The following is an 18,753-nucleotide window of genomic DNA, read 5'->3' as shown; positions in this document are numbered from 1 at the left end:
CCCACCACCCATTTTATTTCCATTTGATTACATCCAATAAAATATAGCTTCTGGGCCAGGGGATTGCCTGGGGTTGGGATTAATGATATGTCATGAGTCACTCAACCCTTGTTATTTCTGTAACTAGTATCTGACATCATCTCTGCCTAGCTGTGAATACCCTCTGGAGTATATTCCAAGCCCATGATTGAACTGGAGAGCTGAAGCTCCATCTCAGTTCAATTCATAATACTGCCCCAAGTCATAGCTCTGTAACTTCTCACTTGGCTGCATTCATTTTGGTCAGCTGGCTACATTCACTTGTGTTTTGTCTAGGATTACTCAAGGCATCCATGGATGGAAGAGATCAGAAAATGGAAAATAACAATCCTTCTATTAACATAGGCTTCTGAGAAATTGTCTATATTTATAGTTATCATTATGTATTGTCTTCTTTTCAACCTCTATGGCAAAAAATTTCCAGAATGTGATGCATTTGTTAATTCAGTGGCCTTCTTCCATAAATATGATCTCTTTCTGTAAATGGAGACAGGAACCATATCACCTTTTGCTTTCAATGCTGTGTCAGCCCTTCAAGTCACCTAATTCCACAGTTACAGTTGAGAAAACTGTCCAAAATATAAATTCTATGTTATTCATCTTGACCATTTCTAAGGGCATCCATTTAATCTGATGTCTCTCCCAAAGTGTCTGCCTCTTGCCCCAGGGAGACCATGAAGCTGTCTTCAACATGAATCCAATTGTGACAAGATGGCTTAGGTGAGAAAGTGGGGAAGCAACTTTCACCATATGCCTTACTGATTATAGAAGCTTCACCATTAGGGTCTGTGCACATTCTCAAACATGTTCTCTATGAGAGGCAAATACTGGTTCCTGGGGATGCACAAAGGACACTAGACATGTTCCTTACCCCTACCCATCTAGGCAGGTAGGCAAGTACAAATAATGGAGAAGTTCTTAAGTGTCAGGGAGTTTAATTCTCACCCCAATCTTACACTTACACCCGGTTGCCCTTTCTTCCTCTTCTTTCTCTTTCTCCTTGCCAACAGAATATTCTATTTAGGTTCTGTTATGCTTCATGGTCCCCTCCTCAGCCCTGAGGTAAATCTTAATTCTTCCTAATCATTCACAATACTTCTGTGGTCCACGTTAGTGGTTAATGTAGGCATTGCTATGTGGTGTATAACTCTGGGCTGTATCTAATACAGCATAAAGGAAAGTCTACTGGGTAGGGGTGGGAGACCTCACTCCTACAAAGGGCCATAAGACAGACCTTTGCCCTGTGCCACATGTGGATCTTATTTCATAGGGAGGCAATGCTCAGGGTGAACAGGCATCTTGCAACCATAAGGAGAGCAAAAAGATAGAAAGTGTCTGGGTCTCTGATGACATCAGTAATTTCTAATTTAATCAACCCTCAACTACTCTGCTTCTGGACTTCTTGCTGTGATTGGTAATAAATTCCTTAACATTCAAGCCATTAAGTAATAGTATCTTATTACTGATGGCCAAAAATACTCTGGCTGTTTCAATTTATCTTCATTTTACAAATGAAGAAACTAAGGCTTAGAAGAGTTAATTTACTTAAAGGGAGATTTAAATGAAGTCTGTTTATTTGCAAAACATGATCTTTTTCCATTCAGCCACCAACTTTCATAGGTTTGTGTGTGCTTTAAACAAAAAATAAATTACAAAAGGTTACACATGGTAAGGGTTAAAAGAGTAAGAGAGATGGAAAAGCAGAGAGTAACACTCAGTCTGGGCTGGTAGTGGATAAATGACAAGGGTAAATAATTTCTAGAACTTTTTTGCAGCTCAGAGCATATATGTGAGGAGTTGAATAATTATTTGATACATTCAATCAGGTGTTTTAATTCATTGGAAGATAACTAAAACCTCAAATCTAACGTGTGTGTGTGTGTGTGTGTGTGTGTGTTTTAAGCTGAACGGAGATGTTAATTTTTCAGACACATAACACTTTTCTTGTCCATGAATATGGAGCCATTATCTCCCAAATCGATTAGAGTACAGATTTATGAAGAGCTGAAAAAGTATAGGTTGAAATGAGTGCATACTGTTCTGAGAGAATTTTGTTTTGAGTCATAAGGGTGGGTTCCTCAAGGAAAAATAATAATTTAAAACATAATCACTACTTGATGTACTGCCAAGACTATCCAAAACCCCATGAAAAATGACCATCATAATTAAAAACCAACTCATTCTGTTGATGTGCATACACTTCTTTCAATGATCCCATTTATGTTTCCTTCTGGGCATCCTGATGGTCAACAGAAGGGCAATAATGAATAACGAAATAGACATAATAATAATAATAATAATGCATTTCTAAATTGATTGGCTTTCATATTGTACATTTAACTTTTATAGTTCCTTTGAATGCTCAAAATACAACATTCCAAATATCAAAATTCTCTTTATTTGAATTTAGACCAGCATTCTCAGGAATACTAGTTCTTAATGCGCTCCAAGAAAATAAGTAAGGTGGTGACAGTGGGGGAACAGGGTTGATCATAACCTTAATGATTGTGCATCTGTAAGCTTTTTTCCCATATGTTCAAAACATACTGTAATAGGTGCCAACCTTTGTTTGTACCTAGCATTTCTAAAACTCATTTGAATAGGAAAACTCCTTTTTCCACCAAATACCCTTTGTATGAAATAACATTTCTATAGAAAAAGTTTCTACTTGTTCTGGAAATGCCTATAAAGTATAAGATCTCATTTCCTAGGTATTGATTTTAACATTTAATTGGATTTTATTGGGTTTTACTTTGGTTTTAACTTTATTTTGTAATATTCTTAATTGGCTTTGGGAAGTTTGAATTTCTGTATCATCAATGTTTATATCTTACCCAAAGGCCTCTGGGACAGTTCTACATTAGGTTTATCTATAATTAAAGTGAGGATACTAATAATATCATATGAAGTAAAACCAAATTCTCAAAAGAGAATTTAGACAAAACGTCCAGAGCCTGTATTAGAATTTATATGTAAATTTTTTTGTTAACTATGGGGAATCTTCCTTAATTCACCTGTAGGAAAATGAAAGACTTTTACTGGTGTTGGGATAAAGGAACATAGCAAATATGTGGATTTATATAATGCAAACTTCAGTAAAATAATGTACAGCTCAGAAAAGTAAGCAAGTTAAGACACAAAAAACCTGTAAAGATCATAACATGGTTTCACATAGATAACATAGCTTTAAAATCTGAATATTCGAAAATATGGGAATTCTAATAGTACTTTGGAAATTAAATAATTGGCAAGAGACCTGGTTTACTTGGTCAGAAATCCTGTATATCAGATGGTGGTGATCTGAGACCTTTGTACTGCAATTTGGAGACAGCTCTTTGAATTCTTTTTTTTTTAATTTTTTAATGTTTATTTATTTTTGAGAGACAAAGAGAGACAGGGCATGAGCAAGGGAGGAGCAGAGAGAGAGGGAGACACAGAAGCTGAAGCACCTCCAGGCTCTGAGCTGTCAGCACAGAGCCCAATGCGGGGCTCAAACTCATGAGATCATGACCTGAGCCGAAGTTGGGACACTTGACCGACTGAGCCATCCAGGTGCCCCTGAATTCTTTCTTCATCAAAAAGTAGAGTGGACCCCTCTCTCTCTTAGTAGCTGAAAGCTTCAACTTCTGATAACTATCAACCACTAATTGCTGACACTCAAAAACCAAGCCGACACAACGAAGCCAAATTCTCTACCGCATCTGTACCTACCAAGGTATTCAGAGGTAGGGCAAATGAGTGACTCTGGAAGAAATTCAGTAGACTCAAAATCCTTGGTGAAATGCAGTTTAAAAACATCCACAAAAAGGAATTACAGAGAAAAACTGAACAGTATTTTGTAGTTTTATAGTTCCTATTGATACTGAACAATTTTCTTGGAGCTATTATTTTGTTGTTAGCAAAATAAGTGAATTAATTACATAAATTTCATAGGTAACAAGATTGCTAAAGGAAGCACAGTTATAGACTCAGGAATTTAAATAAATTGGAAGATAGGAATGAAGATATTTATATCAACTGGCACAGTTCATAAACAAATGTATCTTTTCTTACTTTGTTCACTGAAATGGTCCAGAGACAATGTTCCATAGTGCAGGGTTCAAATTGCTGTTACCCAATTTTTTTTCCACTGAAAGGAACCAGAGGTCATTCAGGGGAAAAGTCTGATTTCCACGTGTAGTGCAGAAAGGAACAAAGTAAGCCTGGAAGATCTTGATGTGCCAGAAAGCAAGGACATTTTCAAAGATCAATGGGTTTTGTCAAGAGAATATAGAAACCAGCCTAAGAAATGTTTCCATTGACCAAAGCTAAGACAATTCGACTATCAAAAAGAGAACAATGGCTGTGGTTGGTGAATCTACATAAAATTTAAAAACCATAAGTCCATAAAGATAAGCAGAAAGAGAAATTAATGTCCTTGGAGAGAAGGTAAAAAGGATATAGACTATATCTCATCAGTCTTACTATTCCATCATTTTGCTACCATTGCCTCATTTATTATATGGCAAATAATATAGATACTAATGGATGTAAATACATCAGTTGAAAGGCACTTTTGGAGATAAGAAGGACTATTGGTAAAATTATTGCATACTGTGACTTCCAGGCAGATGAAACCACATATAATGTCCAAAATTTAACCGAATGTATGTTTACATATTTTTAAGAATCTTGTAGTCTTAAATGCAAGATTCCATCATGTGTCAGTATTTACAGTTATATTTTTTTGGATGCTATCAAGTGAAAGATCTAGACTCTTTTTTTGTTTTAAATGATTATTTATTTTGAAAGAGAGAGAAGAGAGAGAGAGAGAACGTGAGCTGGGGAGGGACAGAAAGAGGGAGACAGAGAATTCACAGACTCCACACTGTTAGTGCAGAGCCCGATCTAGGGCTCGATCGCACAAACCCTGAGATCATGACCTGAGCTGCCATCAAGTCAGACGCTTAACTGACTGAGCCACCCAGGTGTCCCAAGATCTAGACTCTTAATTTGAGGTTCTATTGACCTCCTCAAACTTGGATGAGAAACCAAGATTACATCTTTAATCTAAACTTCTATGTTAAATTTAACAATCTCTTATAAATGCAGGTCACAAATCAAGCAGTACAAGCAGAACTGTGAAATTATAGGTATTTTCACATCCTATTCCATTATTGCAAATAGTCACATCATATTATTTATACTAATGTTTAAATTGTGCTCATTGAAATACATATTATTTTATCACAAATTTGTTTTTTAATATTTGATAAAAATATTTCATTGGAAATTATCTCTTTAATCCTATATACTTTATTTTATGCACTTAATACTACTCTTACAAGGGTCCATAAACTTCACCAGAATGACAAATTGGTCACTGGTACCAAATAGGATTAAGAATCCCCTGAGAAGATAACAAATTAAAAGTATTTTGACACTCTTCCCAAGGAGGATTATGGTCTATGTTTTCTCCCTTTTAATCTGTGTAGGTTTGTGACTGTTTTAACAAATAAGAAAGTGACAGCACAGAACTTCAGAGGTGATGTACAATAAGGCAGTTAAGCTTCCTCCTTGTTCTTTGGGACACTTGTTCTGGCAGCCATGACCTGCCATGTAAGAAGTCCACCTACCCTGGGGTGGTCATGCTGTGAGGAAGCCTAACCTACATGGTGAGGCTTCTTATAGGCAACTAGGTCAGGAGTCCTAACCGAGCTCAAGTTCCAGACACGATGGTGGGGAAGCACCCAGACCGTTCCAACACCCAATGTGTTCACATTACTCCCAGGTATTTATTTGGCAGCTGGAGCTCAAGACACCAGGAACGAGAGACAAGCCATCTCCTCTGTGCCCTATCTGCATTCTTGACATACAGAATGAGGATGAAAATAATATGGTGGGCGTTTTATGCCACTGAATTTTGAAGTGATTTGTTATACAGCAAGAAATGACAAAAATAGAGTTTAGGATGAGCCAAACATGAATCTCATTACTTTTTGGCAGGAATCTCTCCTAGTAGATAATGTCAGTTGAAATAAAACAGGCTGAGAGTAGCCTGATAGCCACCCAGTTTTTATGAAGAACATACAAGTTGCAGTTCAACAGGCTAGAACTCAGACTATCTGGTTCTGATTAGATGCTCTCAGAGTATACGGAATAATCCTGGGAACAGCCCACTCTAGCTGTCTGGAGGCTACTTTGCTCTCTCTATAGAAGGGTCATTTCTATTCTAAGCCATTTTTTCACCAAGTGTGGGATACCGGGCCAATGTTGCATTTGATACCAATACAACATACATTTGTACTGGGATGGATGGATCTCCTTAAACAGTTTAGATGAAAGAGCTGCTTATTTGCTGTATAACTGAATCCTGTAAAATTCTCTTGGACACCCATGAATAATGCCCCTGTCATTATGTTCATAGCATCACTGGTCTACCCTGCAACACAAACCGCATGCCCCTAGACAATGAGCCATGGGCACATCAAAACCTCTCTCAAGGCATGGTGGGCATCTACAACTTATACGTATCAAATGAGACCCCAGATTTCAGGTACATTGTGGGTCTTAAGGTCTGGCTATCTTCTATTAATTTGGGTGAGGACTGTCTGAAGTAAGATAGTGATATGGCTTTTTAAAAAGTCTTTTTTTTTAATTAAAAAATTTTTTTAAATGTTTATTTTTGAGACAGAGAGAGAGATAAAGCTCGATCAGGGGAGGGGCAGAGATAAACCAGGCTCCAGGCTCTGACCTGTCAGCACAGAATCCCCCCATGCGGGGCTCAAACTCACAAGCTGTGAGATCATGACCTGAGCCAAAGTCAGATGCTTAACCAACTGAACCACCCAGGCACCCCTGAAAAGCCTTTATTTTTGTAACCAGTAGATTTTTTACAAAGTTTTTTCAAGGCTGGTATTTAGAAATCTGCCATATGGAAAGTATTCTTCAAGAAGTGTATTTTGATTATACAAACGTTTTTAGCTTTATTAAAATCTGTATTTATTAAAAATGTTAATTTTAAACTAAGTTGAGGTGATATATATATCTTTAATGTTTTTCTGTTTAATAATCTACTAAAAATATGGCAATGCTCAATTTAGGATCACATTTGGAAGCACATTTGTTTTTTCCTTCATTATTATAATACTTACAATGAAGTATAGATTGTCATTCAGGGGTAAATTTGTTTACATCTAAAGCCCCATTGCACCTTGAGCAAAATTAGCTATTTGCCTTGAAAGTAAATTATTTATGCTTTAGAAATTTTTCTGGGGCCCATGGGTGGCTCAGTAGGTTAGGTGTCTCAGGTCATGATCTCCCAGTTTCGTGGAATCAGGCTCCATATCAGACTCTGCGCTGGCAGCCCAGAGCCTGCTTGGGACTTTCTCTCCCTTTCTGCCCCTCCCCTATTTGCGCTGTTTCTCTCTCACTCTGAAAATAAATACACTTAAAAAATCTTTTTAAATAAAAGAAATTTGCTGTATATGAAAAGAGTCCAGAGAACTAGGTAGTATTGCCAATGGTTTGAAGTCCACTAAAGAAGGAGGTCAAATCCACAAAAATTCCATTGGTCCAAAGATATTAGACAGGATACATTTTAGAAGACTTAAAAACAGGAAAAGATATGTTGTGAAGAAATGATATTCCTCTTACAGGCAGAGCCTCTGGTCCTGGAAGTCAGTTCTCAGAGGCATCTTACATCCAGGAAATGAAAGAAAACACGCCTTCCCTTCTGATCAACAGAAAGTAGAGGTTGATGAAATTTGGTGAGATTGGCTAAAGTCATTGTCAAAGAACTGTGAATTCGTACCTGTGAGGTAGGTGTTGTGTGAGGAATTGATGAAATAGTGAGAAAGGGGCTGAGACATATCTTCATTCAAATCCAGTTTCTCAGGCGAAACGACTCCATTTTCTTCTCCACTCAGATAGCGCATAAAGCCATCCACTGATATCTGTCCTGGAGGAAATGAAGAGTTAAGAAGAATGTGAATGTGTTCTTTTTATGGGTTGCTGGTATCATGGTGCTTTAACTTTTTTTTTTTTTTTTTCCAGAAAACTCTGGTAGCATCCAAGGTAGAAGACGGTAAGCACAATTGCATTTTAACATGGATAACAGTCATCAAGTATTATGTCATTGCACTACAATTATCTCCCAATGCCACAGATAATAGAGAAAAAGGTACTTACATGAGTCTCACTGACTTTCAGAGGATTTAAATACCTAAACACCAATCTTTTGTTCTTAAATTAAAAATGATTATCAACTTTATGAATGGACATCAAAATGTTATGAGCGCTTCTCTCTGGGTAATAGAATTAGGGTTGAATTTCCAAATTTCCTATTATGAGTATATGTTACTTTTATAATCAAAAAAGTTATTCAAGAATGGGTTTATTATTTAAAATGAAGTGGAAGTGTTTCCAAATAGTGATTTTTTTCTTTGAAACATAAAATATAGATGACCACAAATGAGTCTTTCCTAGGAATAAAAACTCAAATGCTCATAAACAAGGAGGTCTTTAAATTTCTTATTTAGAATGGCTTTACTTCAAATGGAAGAAATATGACTCCCACTTTAGCTTACTCGGATCTTATTTAGAATTTTGCTTTTGTTGTAACCTTTCTGAGATGACTGATGCTAAATATTGAGATAATTCTTTATCTTTATTACATTAATCTTTATGGAATTCCCAGAGAGGTCATCTTCACTATTTTGATCATTACCACAGTTTATTTCTTCAACCTTAACAATAAGAGCCTCAAAAACCTCAGCACATTTGTGAGTAGTAGAGACACTGCTTGTAAACATTGGAGGGTAGCATTTCTTTCTTCTTGCTGAAAGAGTTTTGTATTAACATAAAAGTGGCATATGCTCACTGAAAAAAAAATTAGGAAAAGAGATGAGCAGAAATAAAAAGTAAAATTTTTCTGAATGAGTCTAACTCTTTCTTCAGAACTAGGTGCTGTTAAAATCCTGGTGTGTATGCCCTCCAAGAAAACAAAAAAATGTTTGTGTGTGTATGTGTGTGTGTAATTCTTTTATGAAGGTGCAATCATTTAGTAATTAGACTAACCTTAATTAGATTTAGTGACCTTTGTCTTAGCTGAACAATATGTTAGAAACATTGTCATGTAATTTATAATATTTATATTTTATGTATGTAAGATATGTAACCATAGCATGGCTAAGTAATCTTTCATTGTCATTGGATGTCAAAGTTGTTTCTAATTTTTCACTAGTATAAATAACTTTGTGCTGAATATTCTGATAGTTAAATCTGTGCACAAACTCTTAATTATTTCTTTAGGATGAATTCCCAGGAATAGAACTGTTGGTTTAGAGGCTATACCCATGTTTAAGTCTTTTTTTAGTACACATAACCCAGTGTGCTTTCTTTTCAAGTTCTAGCAATTTACTCTTTCACCAATGGCTTTTCCTTCTCTTTACCCTATCCAAACCCATAAGTACAAGCATGATCTCTAATAATTCTAATATTTATTGGTTTGAACAATACTCTTGAATGATAAAATGTTGTGTGCCATCCATAAGTGACAAAGCTAGTTTTGACTACTGACCACAATGTAAATCTTTTTACATCCAATAGGTTTCTCAAAGTAACTGATGAGTACTTTTCTCAATTCTGGAAAAATTATAGCGAAACTGCCTTTAATATTTTCTAGGAATAAATACATTTTAAAAGTAAATTCGGTTATTGGTTGTTGGTGAGTGAAGCTGAGTTTTATGAAAAGAAAAATCTCCTAAACAAACTGAAATAGGAATAATTTTTTGCACTATGAACTTAATAAAAACCAGCTCTAATATATACTTTGATATGTTAAATAATGACAAAAGGAAAAAGTGTTAAGAAGGTCTTATGCATTAGAAATGACATAAAGGTCAACATACTGGTATGCTTGTGTGAATTTTAATAGATGCCATAGTTTGTACCATCAAATAAGCATCAACTAACAAATAAATTGTTCCAATCATGCTACCATTTATGAAAATATTTTGGTTACTGCTCTTGAAACTTCGTTTTAAAATTCATTTATGATGAAATGCATATATCCTTTCAGACTGGTTTCATTTTGGAAACAAACCAAAATCAATGCCACTTAGAGTCAAAGTTATTCCAATAGATAGTTTAAAAAAATATTTTGGAGTCTAGAACTCATTTAGAAATAAATATTTTTTAAAAAAATTAATTTCTTCATATTCTTCCTTTTTTTTCCCCTGTGACAAGTCCATCTTGGCATCTTCTCAAACTAATGCCCATTTCTCCCTCCCTCCTTCTCTCCTTTCCTTCTTCCTTCTCTCATTACCTTCCACTTTGTTACCGTTTTGTTTAACAAAGATTTATTGAACATCTGCCTACTTGATGAGTACACAGAAAACTGAAGCACAGCCTCTGCTTTCATAGAGCTCATGATCTAATAGAAAATAAGATCATTCACACTTTGAAAATCAGGCATGAGCTCTTCCAAAGCAGGGTGTGCCTTGATATCTTTGTCGTCCCTGGCATCTACCCCAATCCTTTGTGCACAGTAGGCGTTAAATCAGTCTTTTTATTTTGCTTATTAGTGATTCAAAATAGGAAATAAATTCATTTGAAACTGGAAGATCATGAAGGATAGAATAATTTTGATTCTTTTATCTGATTAGGTCAAATCATATGAAATTGCTAATTTTGGCAATTTTAACCTATGCAAATGACAATTTCATATAGCTCAGTCTCTAACTAGAGCTATTTCTCAGAGGACACGAGTAAAGGCAAGTGTCTTTAGGGGCCCAGGAAGGAAAGTAATGTGACCAATGGAATAATGTGTGCACCAGGGAGCCGTGGAGTGTGTAAAACTCACAAGTGTATGCTCCTTCTGAAGGCATGCAAATGACAGCAATATAATGTTGTGTGGCTAATCAAACCACTTTTATGGTGTTGGTGACTCTAAGGCTGTCAGTTTGTGTCTGTTATCTTGCAGGAATAAATATCCTTTGGCCCGATCAGCAACTTTAAGGAGCAATTAAAACAAAACACACCAATATGGTGAGGATGACTAATTTTAACTTTAGCATCAATGCCCATTTATTGTGTCTAGTGCCTTCTGGGTATATGTTGAGAAAAATTCTGAGCCATGCATCTCATTAATTTTGATGTCTTTCATAGGTGCAGGACAGAGAATCTTATATGTATAAGCTATATATTTGTTATTCCCAAAGGAGGATATTATAATTAAGGCCAAGTTATACTTTACAATATGCCAAAGAACATGTGTCCAAGTTTCATTTAATTCATTAATGAGAAAGCCAAAACTTGAATCTCAAAGAAGGCTGTGAGACACCAATGTATGCACACATGTGTGTGTTAGCACATCACCCAAACAAAACTCCCAACAAACCTATAAAACCCCCAAACAAAATCTATAAAAATATTGCTAAACTGAATATAAAGCTGGTTAATATTCTATACGTCAAGCAAACATAACCTTTGGGTTATCTTCTCTACCTTTACAATTTTACAGGAGTTGAAGATTTTAACATAATTTTTTAGCTTAGATTTAAATCAATAATAGTAAAAAAAACAACAACCCAGAGTTGGGTAAGTCAGTATTTGTGAAGATTATTTACAATTAATTATATTAAATAATTTAAAAGTTCCCAGTGAAGGAATTTACCTAACCTTGAATAAGAACAATGAAAGAGTTTGGAAGACAGTTCAGAATATGATTACAGACTGCAGGTGAACAGACACCTGGGAGCAACTTTTCAACCCCAAAGCTCTGCTTTGCTAATAAAGAGCAAATGTGGAAGACTTTTGATGCACCAAATGACTAAGCAGACATATGTCAAAGTCAAGAAAAGTCAATGAAATGGTAAGGATAAGGAGTAGTAGGTTTATAAGTTGTAAAGTGTCAGCTAAGGGATCAGCAATTCACTGGGAAAAATGCAGATGTTTTTGGCATAATGAATTAGCTTAAAAAATACTTCTGACTAGTAAAAGCTTTGGGACAGAAAACAGACTTTTAGAGGATTTTTCTTTTTTGCATATAACCTATAGCTGGATAATTGTTGTTGCCATTGACCTAAATGTATCAGTCCTTTCTCCATCAACCTTGCACTACTTTTGCAAAACTGCTTACATTTTTTTCCTGGTATACTGAGGAGCATAGAAAAATAAAAAACCTTGAGAATTAAGCTAGGAAACACTGTTTTTCTAAACAAATTAGTAACAGAATAAGAAATCTAGCTTCCAGGAGCACCTGGGTGGCTCAGTCGGTTGAGCGTCCAACTTCAGCTCAGGTCATGATCTCACAGCTTGTGAGTTCAAGCCCCGTGTCAGGCTCTGTGCTGACAGCTCGGAGCCTGGAGCCTGCTTCAGATGCTGTGCCTTCCTCTCTCTCTGCCCCAACCCACTCGCATTCTGTCTCTGTCTCTCTCAAAAATAAATGAAAACATTAAAAAAATTAACACAAAAAAAATCTAGCTTCCATTTCTGCCAGTAGTAACTGATAAGGGGCAAATTCCTCAACCACAGGATGGGTAAACTATACAAGCTCTTAAGTCTCTTCTTCCCATAAATTCTGAGTTCCAGTGACTTAATATATTAGGGATGATTACTAGCTAAATCAAAAACAAACTGTCCCATATTAGGATGACATTAGGAAACATCAAACTACAACTAAAAGCAATGCTACAACTTTCTGGAATAAAACCAAGAAGATAAGTCCAGAAGGATAAGGCCAGCTTACAAAGCCTACAAATAAAGCCCTTTACATATTTTCTTGTTAGAAGACTGGTATGTTTCCAATTGGATATGCCACTCATATAATGACACCTAAAGATCATAGTAAGTGTATGTAGCCTTTGAACCATTCAGAACCAAAGTAGGAAAAATTGAAGTCCCTTAAGGAACAGGAAAAACACTGCTCTATGAGGCTATTTTGTTCAGAAGTTCAGGTGTTCAATGAAAAGGGAAACCAGTGATGCAAGAGAGAAAAGATTGGACTTCAATGGGGAGAAACGATCTTGAAAGTAATAAAAGAGGTGAGTGGCATGACAAAATGATGGTCCCAGTGGCCATTTAGAGGTCTTATAATTCTTCAGCAATATCTTTGCTGCAAAGAAACTGTCATGTGGTGTTGCACAAATGCCATGGCCATCAACTGTTGCTCTGCCTCCTTCTGCCTCCTTTGAAGCATTTCATGAACTATCTCTATGATAATTTCCTCTGTTCTCTCTTTCTGGAACATTATTTGGTCAAAGTTTGCATTTTAATACAACCTCTCTCAAATTTTTAATTTTATTTCTTTGTTCTACTTTCTGGGAGATTTCCTCAACTTTATTTCCAATATTCTTTTAATGTTTTGTTTCTCCTGCCCTTCTTTTCAATCTAAGGGCCCTTCTAAGGGCCAGTTTGTGTTCTCTGGTATTTCTTAAAAAATAGCATTGTGTTCTTTTTTCCGTAGTGCAATATGTTCTGTTATCTTTCTAATGATATAAATAGCACATGTGTAATTAAAGTTTTCTTCTCACTGTTTTCTCCAAAGCTACATTTTCCTTATTTCTACTTGAAAAAAAAGTTTTTCATTTGTCTAGAAATTTTTAATTTTCTGTTCATATTTCAAAACGGTAGACTACAAAGTTTCACTGGATTTTTGAATGCATCTGGATAACTGACTATAAACTTGAAAATAAAATATCATTGCAGAGAGATCAGTCTTTGTCTCTTTGGAGTGACTGCTAATGTCAATACTTTTAGGACTTTCATCCTGGGCTGATCAGAGTCCTGAGAGAAGATCTATTTAATCACTTGCCAGGAGAATACAGGCCTGGATATCAGCCTTCCAGAGCAAATGCGGAAAGAAGGCTAGAGAACTCAGCACTCAGTACATTTATGATCACTTTATCTCCTTGCTTTCAAAATTGTAGCTCTGCCTTCACCTGGGACTGTGTCATCCTCAGACCCTCTGTTTCCTTGTCTCCAGAGAGTAAATCGTTAGTCTTTATCCAGGGAGGAGTTCTGACTATCCCTTAAACAGTAGTCAACCTTATTTTAGGCTGTACTCCAAAACCTACTTCCAGAGGAACCTGACACTATCAATTTTTAAGACTTTTAAGGTTTCATGGAGTAATGCAGATTAGTCCCCAGTTTTTTACATGGCAGATGTATGATAGGTTTCCCCAGTCTGTAATAGCAATAAGCATATAACTAGCTGCTGACATTATGTAATTATTGTCTCTTAGCCTATTGTCTCCACCCTTGCCAGATTACACCTTTAAAAAAAAAAAAAAAAACTCCTTTAATTTTAGTGTAGTTTCAAGGTAATTTAATTTAGTTGAATATATTCAGACCATCATATTTATCCTGATATTTCATGAGTTTTCTTTTATTTTTTTTAAAGTTTATTTATTTTAAGAGACAGAGAGAGACAGAGAGAGCATGCACATGAGCAGGGGACAGGTAGAGAGAGAGGGAAAGAGAGAATCCCAAGCAGGCTCCACGCTGTCAGCACAGGGCCCGACCCAGGGCTCCATCTCACAAACCATTAGATCACGACCTGAGCTGAGATCAAGAGCTGGACGTTTAACCAACTGAGTCACCCAGGGGTCCACCCATGATTTTTCTATTACACCAGACCGTTAAATTTATAAAGTCAGATTTCACATGCTTTGCCCTTTGATCCTAGCATTTTTAGGGAAATCAAATCAGATGGGAGGAGCTGAAGGTCTTCTGTCATTGACCTACTTTGCTGGGTCAGAGACTTATCATAGGCCTCCCTGGTTTTCTCTTACTTACATCTTTCTAGTGAAGAGTAAGCAATGACCAATATCTCACCAGAGAGGGTGCTAGATGGGTAATTTGTCAGTTGGCTGTTCCTTGCTATATCTTTTCCCAGGTAGAGTGTTATCAGAGTCACAGAAGCAGTCTCAGCACTCAGGTACTTATCAGGAAGAAAGGTGCTTGGTCCCCTTTGCTTCTCTTGCCAACCTCACAAGGCTGCTTGTATGGAACAGGTATGTTAATGTGTGTAAGGAGGTGCCAGTGTCTACAGGCTTCTAAGGCAGTCATTACGGAGACAAGCCAGCCTTTGATTTTATGGGTGCCAGTGAATTGTCCAACTCCCCTTATGGTGGTCATGGGATGTGTTCCTCATGACTTAATTCAATCAGAAGAAAATACATCCAGATTTAATTTGATGTCATGTAATTCTTTTTTCCAAGTCTCTCATGTAAAATTATAATTTGAGTTCAAAGCACTGCCTGAGAAATTTTCTGATTAAATCTAAAAAAAATTTAAGGAGACTTCTAGAACTAAATTCTAGGGCAGCTGAGATAAATTACATATTCAATTCAGGTGTAGTTGGGAGTATTCAGATGAGATATTTCCTCTCTTCCTTTCCAAGTCCTCTCACTCTTCTCCAATACAGTAGGAACAAAGCATTCTAATTTTGCCTCAGGGAAGGGAGGGGTGGTAGAGGAAAGGATGTTTTTTCTTCTTGGTTCTGAGGGCACTCCTCCACTAAGACTTCCTTATCCCAAGTCTAGGGGAAGTTCCAGACAAGTGTGTCCTGAAGAGAAAAGGTTGTGGCTCCTTTCCCAGGAGATGTCCTTAAAGTTCCAAGCCCTGGTGTTCCCCAGTGGCGAGAAACAGCAGAAAAGTTTTATTTTTACCCTGTCCCTCTGCCTAGCCCCTGGCAGAAACACTAATTAGATGGCATTAAATGTCTAAAGCCATCAAAATAGACCACAAAGGGGGGACTATGATAATTCAGAATAGGGCAGATCAATTCCTAAACAATAGAAGACTTGATTCGTCATTCCATTGCAATGACAAATCACCTGCCCTGTTCAATACAGGGCCTCTTAGCCTCTTTGTTCAGCCCTGGTAGAATTTCTTTTTAAATTCACAAGAAGTATATCTGAAATAAATCCATAAGCCCTCATATTCTACCTATAAGCTTATGAAAGTGACTATCGATAAGGTCAGTTACCACAAGCTGACGTTCCCCTGTGCCCTGAAACTGCTGAGGTTGGTGGTGAGTCCTCAGCACCACACTTTCTCATGATACTTTACAGGAGCTGCATGACCAGAGGAGAAAAGTACAGCAAGGCATGCTCAGAAGCTGATCTCTAGAATTCATGGCACATTACCAAGGTGCCTTGAAAGTCCCGCTGTCAGGTTCTTTTCTATTCAGTATGTGTTTTTTACCAGGATGGTGACCTTGGAAATGACCCAATCATGGCATCAAAGCACTGGCATGGAACTGCTCCTGAGGTAGTCCTAAAAGCAGATGTAAGCTGGAGCAGCAAAATGCTAAAGAAAAACATTATGCCGTGGAGGCTCAGGGAAAGAAAATGTAACTGGCTGTATTTACAAACACAGTATTTTTTTTTAAATAATGGATTCTGACTTGAAAGGAAATGTATTGTAAAAGTGCAAGCAGGATAGGAAAGGAAGACAGAGAAGCTCTTTGAAGAGCTTCTTGAGATTTATCTATTTCCAGTATGTCATTTAATGAACTTCTCTGTACTGTTTAGTATGTGCAAATATTAACTCATTTCATCCTCATGATAACTCCATGGAATGGGTAATACATTTATGCCCCTTATGTGGATGAGAAACCCAAGGCAAGTAGCTTGCCCAAAGTAACACAGTTTACAAGTGGATAAAATGGGATTGGAACCCAGGTAATCAGGCTTTGTGTTCCGTGCTCTTAACTACTATGCTATCCTGCTGTTGAATACCATACATAATCCGGGAGAAGGTAAATAATAACAATGATAATCGCCATCATCATCCTCATCATCATCATTGAAGGAAGTGTTACCCTTACTTGAGCACTGACCATGTGCCAGGCACTAAAATCCTATGAGAAAAATCCTATCCCATTTTTAGTTGAACAGACTGAAGCTTAGAGAAGTTAAGTGGCTTGCCTGAGGTCACAGGGGTACAAAGCGTGAGTGGGGCAATGGAGAGGGACAGATGGTGGTGTGTGCGACTGATGATGTTTGTCCACATAACGTTCCTAGCACTGGGCTGGATAAGGGACACAGATGATGAAAAGGAGAGGGTCTTGCATCCATGGCAGTTGGCTTTAATCTGGGCACTCTGGATTAGTCCTAAAAATAGCCCTGAATGTGACCAAGGAGCAATTTTTCCCCCTGATTTACTTATCTCTCTAAAACGTGTTACTTTAATCTGTGAAAGAAGCTGGGCTCAGCCAGCACAAGTGACCCATCTGGCAGAGGCGTGAGGATTAGCTCTTTGATTCGGATTTGTCTATCAAGGACTAAAATTCTTTTCCAGACTTAATTTACATTCTAATCTCTGCATGTGATTTAAAGGCATCCTCTAACATTTTTATTCTCCAACCCATGAGTCTGACTTTTAGCACGAAAAATAAAATACAACGAGAAACCTGTTATACCAACATGAGGACCAGAGAAATGCTAAACAGAAGATGTGACATTGTTTTGTGGGTTTTGCAAAAAAACAAAAAACAAAAACCCAAAAAACAAACAAACAGCAAAAAACAGGTTAGTTGGCTTAAAAAAAAATAGCCAAACACATGCAGGTAAAATCTTTTAAAGCTCACAAGAACAGAGATTTCTACGAATGCAGCCTTGGAAGACAGATGGCCTATAAATCCACACAAAGTCATCACACAGTTGAGACGGGCAAACTGGACCATGTGTCTGCCAGCTAGCATGGACACCAGCCTCATTCTGTGGAGCCAAATGCCAATTAGGCAGGCTCTGGCACTCAAATGTTCAGATGTCCATGGGATTAGGTGGTTGAGAATCCATTCATCATCATTCAATCCCCACTTGTAACGTAATGATATCAGAGAATGTTGGAATGCTACTGGCCCAATGGCTTAACACCTCCTAAGTCCAAGCACAGCACAGAAAAGCTATTTCCTTGGCTCATGTTTATTCCTGGTGCTGTGACCCTTGTGTGAGTTCTGCTAGACCAGCTCAGGGAAAGTAAGTGCAGATGGCTTTCATAGTCCATGGCTCACCAAAATCTATTTGTCTGCTTTCAGAAATAATCTATTAAATGTCCCCTTTTCAAGCACCCTTGCTTGGGCACAAACTTTCCGATTACAAATGTCAACTAACTGTGCTTTTGTAAGAGTGTAATGAACTTTGCTGGTTTCTTGATTTTATCTGTTTATTTTCCAATCCTGGAGTCAGTGTTACAGATTCTTATTCATCTTGATTGCGTATCTGTTCTATTACTTTAATCACATTATTGTGTGATAGTGTCATTAAATGGCTACCTGCTCCTCTCAAAGCCTTTGCCGATTAACCTCTCAGCCAGCTGTCAGGGATTCTGTGTCCCTGCCGTCTCCCTTGCACTCAGTTGAACTTGTTGATATGGTTTGTGTGAAAGTTCTTAATGATGACACCTAACTTTGATTTAACACTTTCCCTTTACCAACATGTTCTCACATCTGCGAGTTTATTTACTCCTCACTGTTCTGTTTGGTAGGTAGGACGAAGTTTTATTATTTGACACGATAGATAACAAGCTCTAACCCAGTGAGATTTAATAGTCCTTTTAAATGGACGTGGCTAAGTAAGGAAAGAATCCATATTAGAATCTTGATCTCTTTTTTTGTTTTGTTTTATGTGGTGTTTTTCTTGTTGCTGTTGTTGTTTTTCTTTGTTTTTTGTTTCCTATTTTTTTTTTTTTTGCAGAACTGTATTGTATTTATTCATTAAAAAA

The 18,753-nt window shown here is 37.0% G+C and overlaps 1 protein-coding gene across 3 annotated transcripts in view; it reads right to left on the bottom strand.

The window, feature by feature from the left end:
• PLCB1 (phospholipase C beta 1) overlaps positions 1-18,753 on the bottom strand; it is a 696,728-nt gene that overhangs the window by 174,682 nt on the left and 503,293 nt on the right. For all 3 annotated transcript variants that reach the window (XM_019462545.2, XM_019462546.2, XM_019462547.2), the window contains exon 10: positions 7,832-7,978. In XM_019462545.2, the coding sequence (XP_019318090.1) occupies positions 7,832-7,978 (147 nt within the window). The remainder of the gene's footprint in view (positions 1-7,831; positions 7,979-18,753) is intronic.

Source organism: Panthera pardus, unplaced genomic scaffold (genome assembly GCF_024362965.1).
Source record: "Panthera pardus isolate Hobbes unplaced genomic scaffold, ASM2436296v1 HiC_scaffold_25, whole genome shotgun sequence".
Taxonomy (NCBI): domain Eukaryota; kingdom Metazoa; phylum Chordata; class Mammalia; order Carnivora; family Felidae; genus Panthera; species Panthera pardus.
The sequence above is the reverse complement of the archived record's forward strand: the minus strand, read 5'-3'. Positions and strand labels throughout refer to the sequence as shown.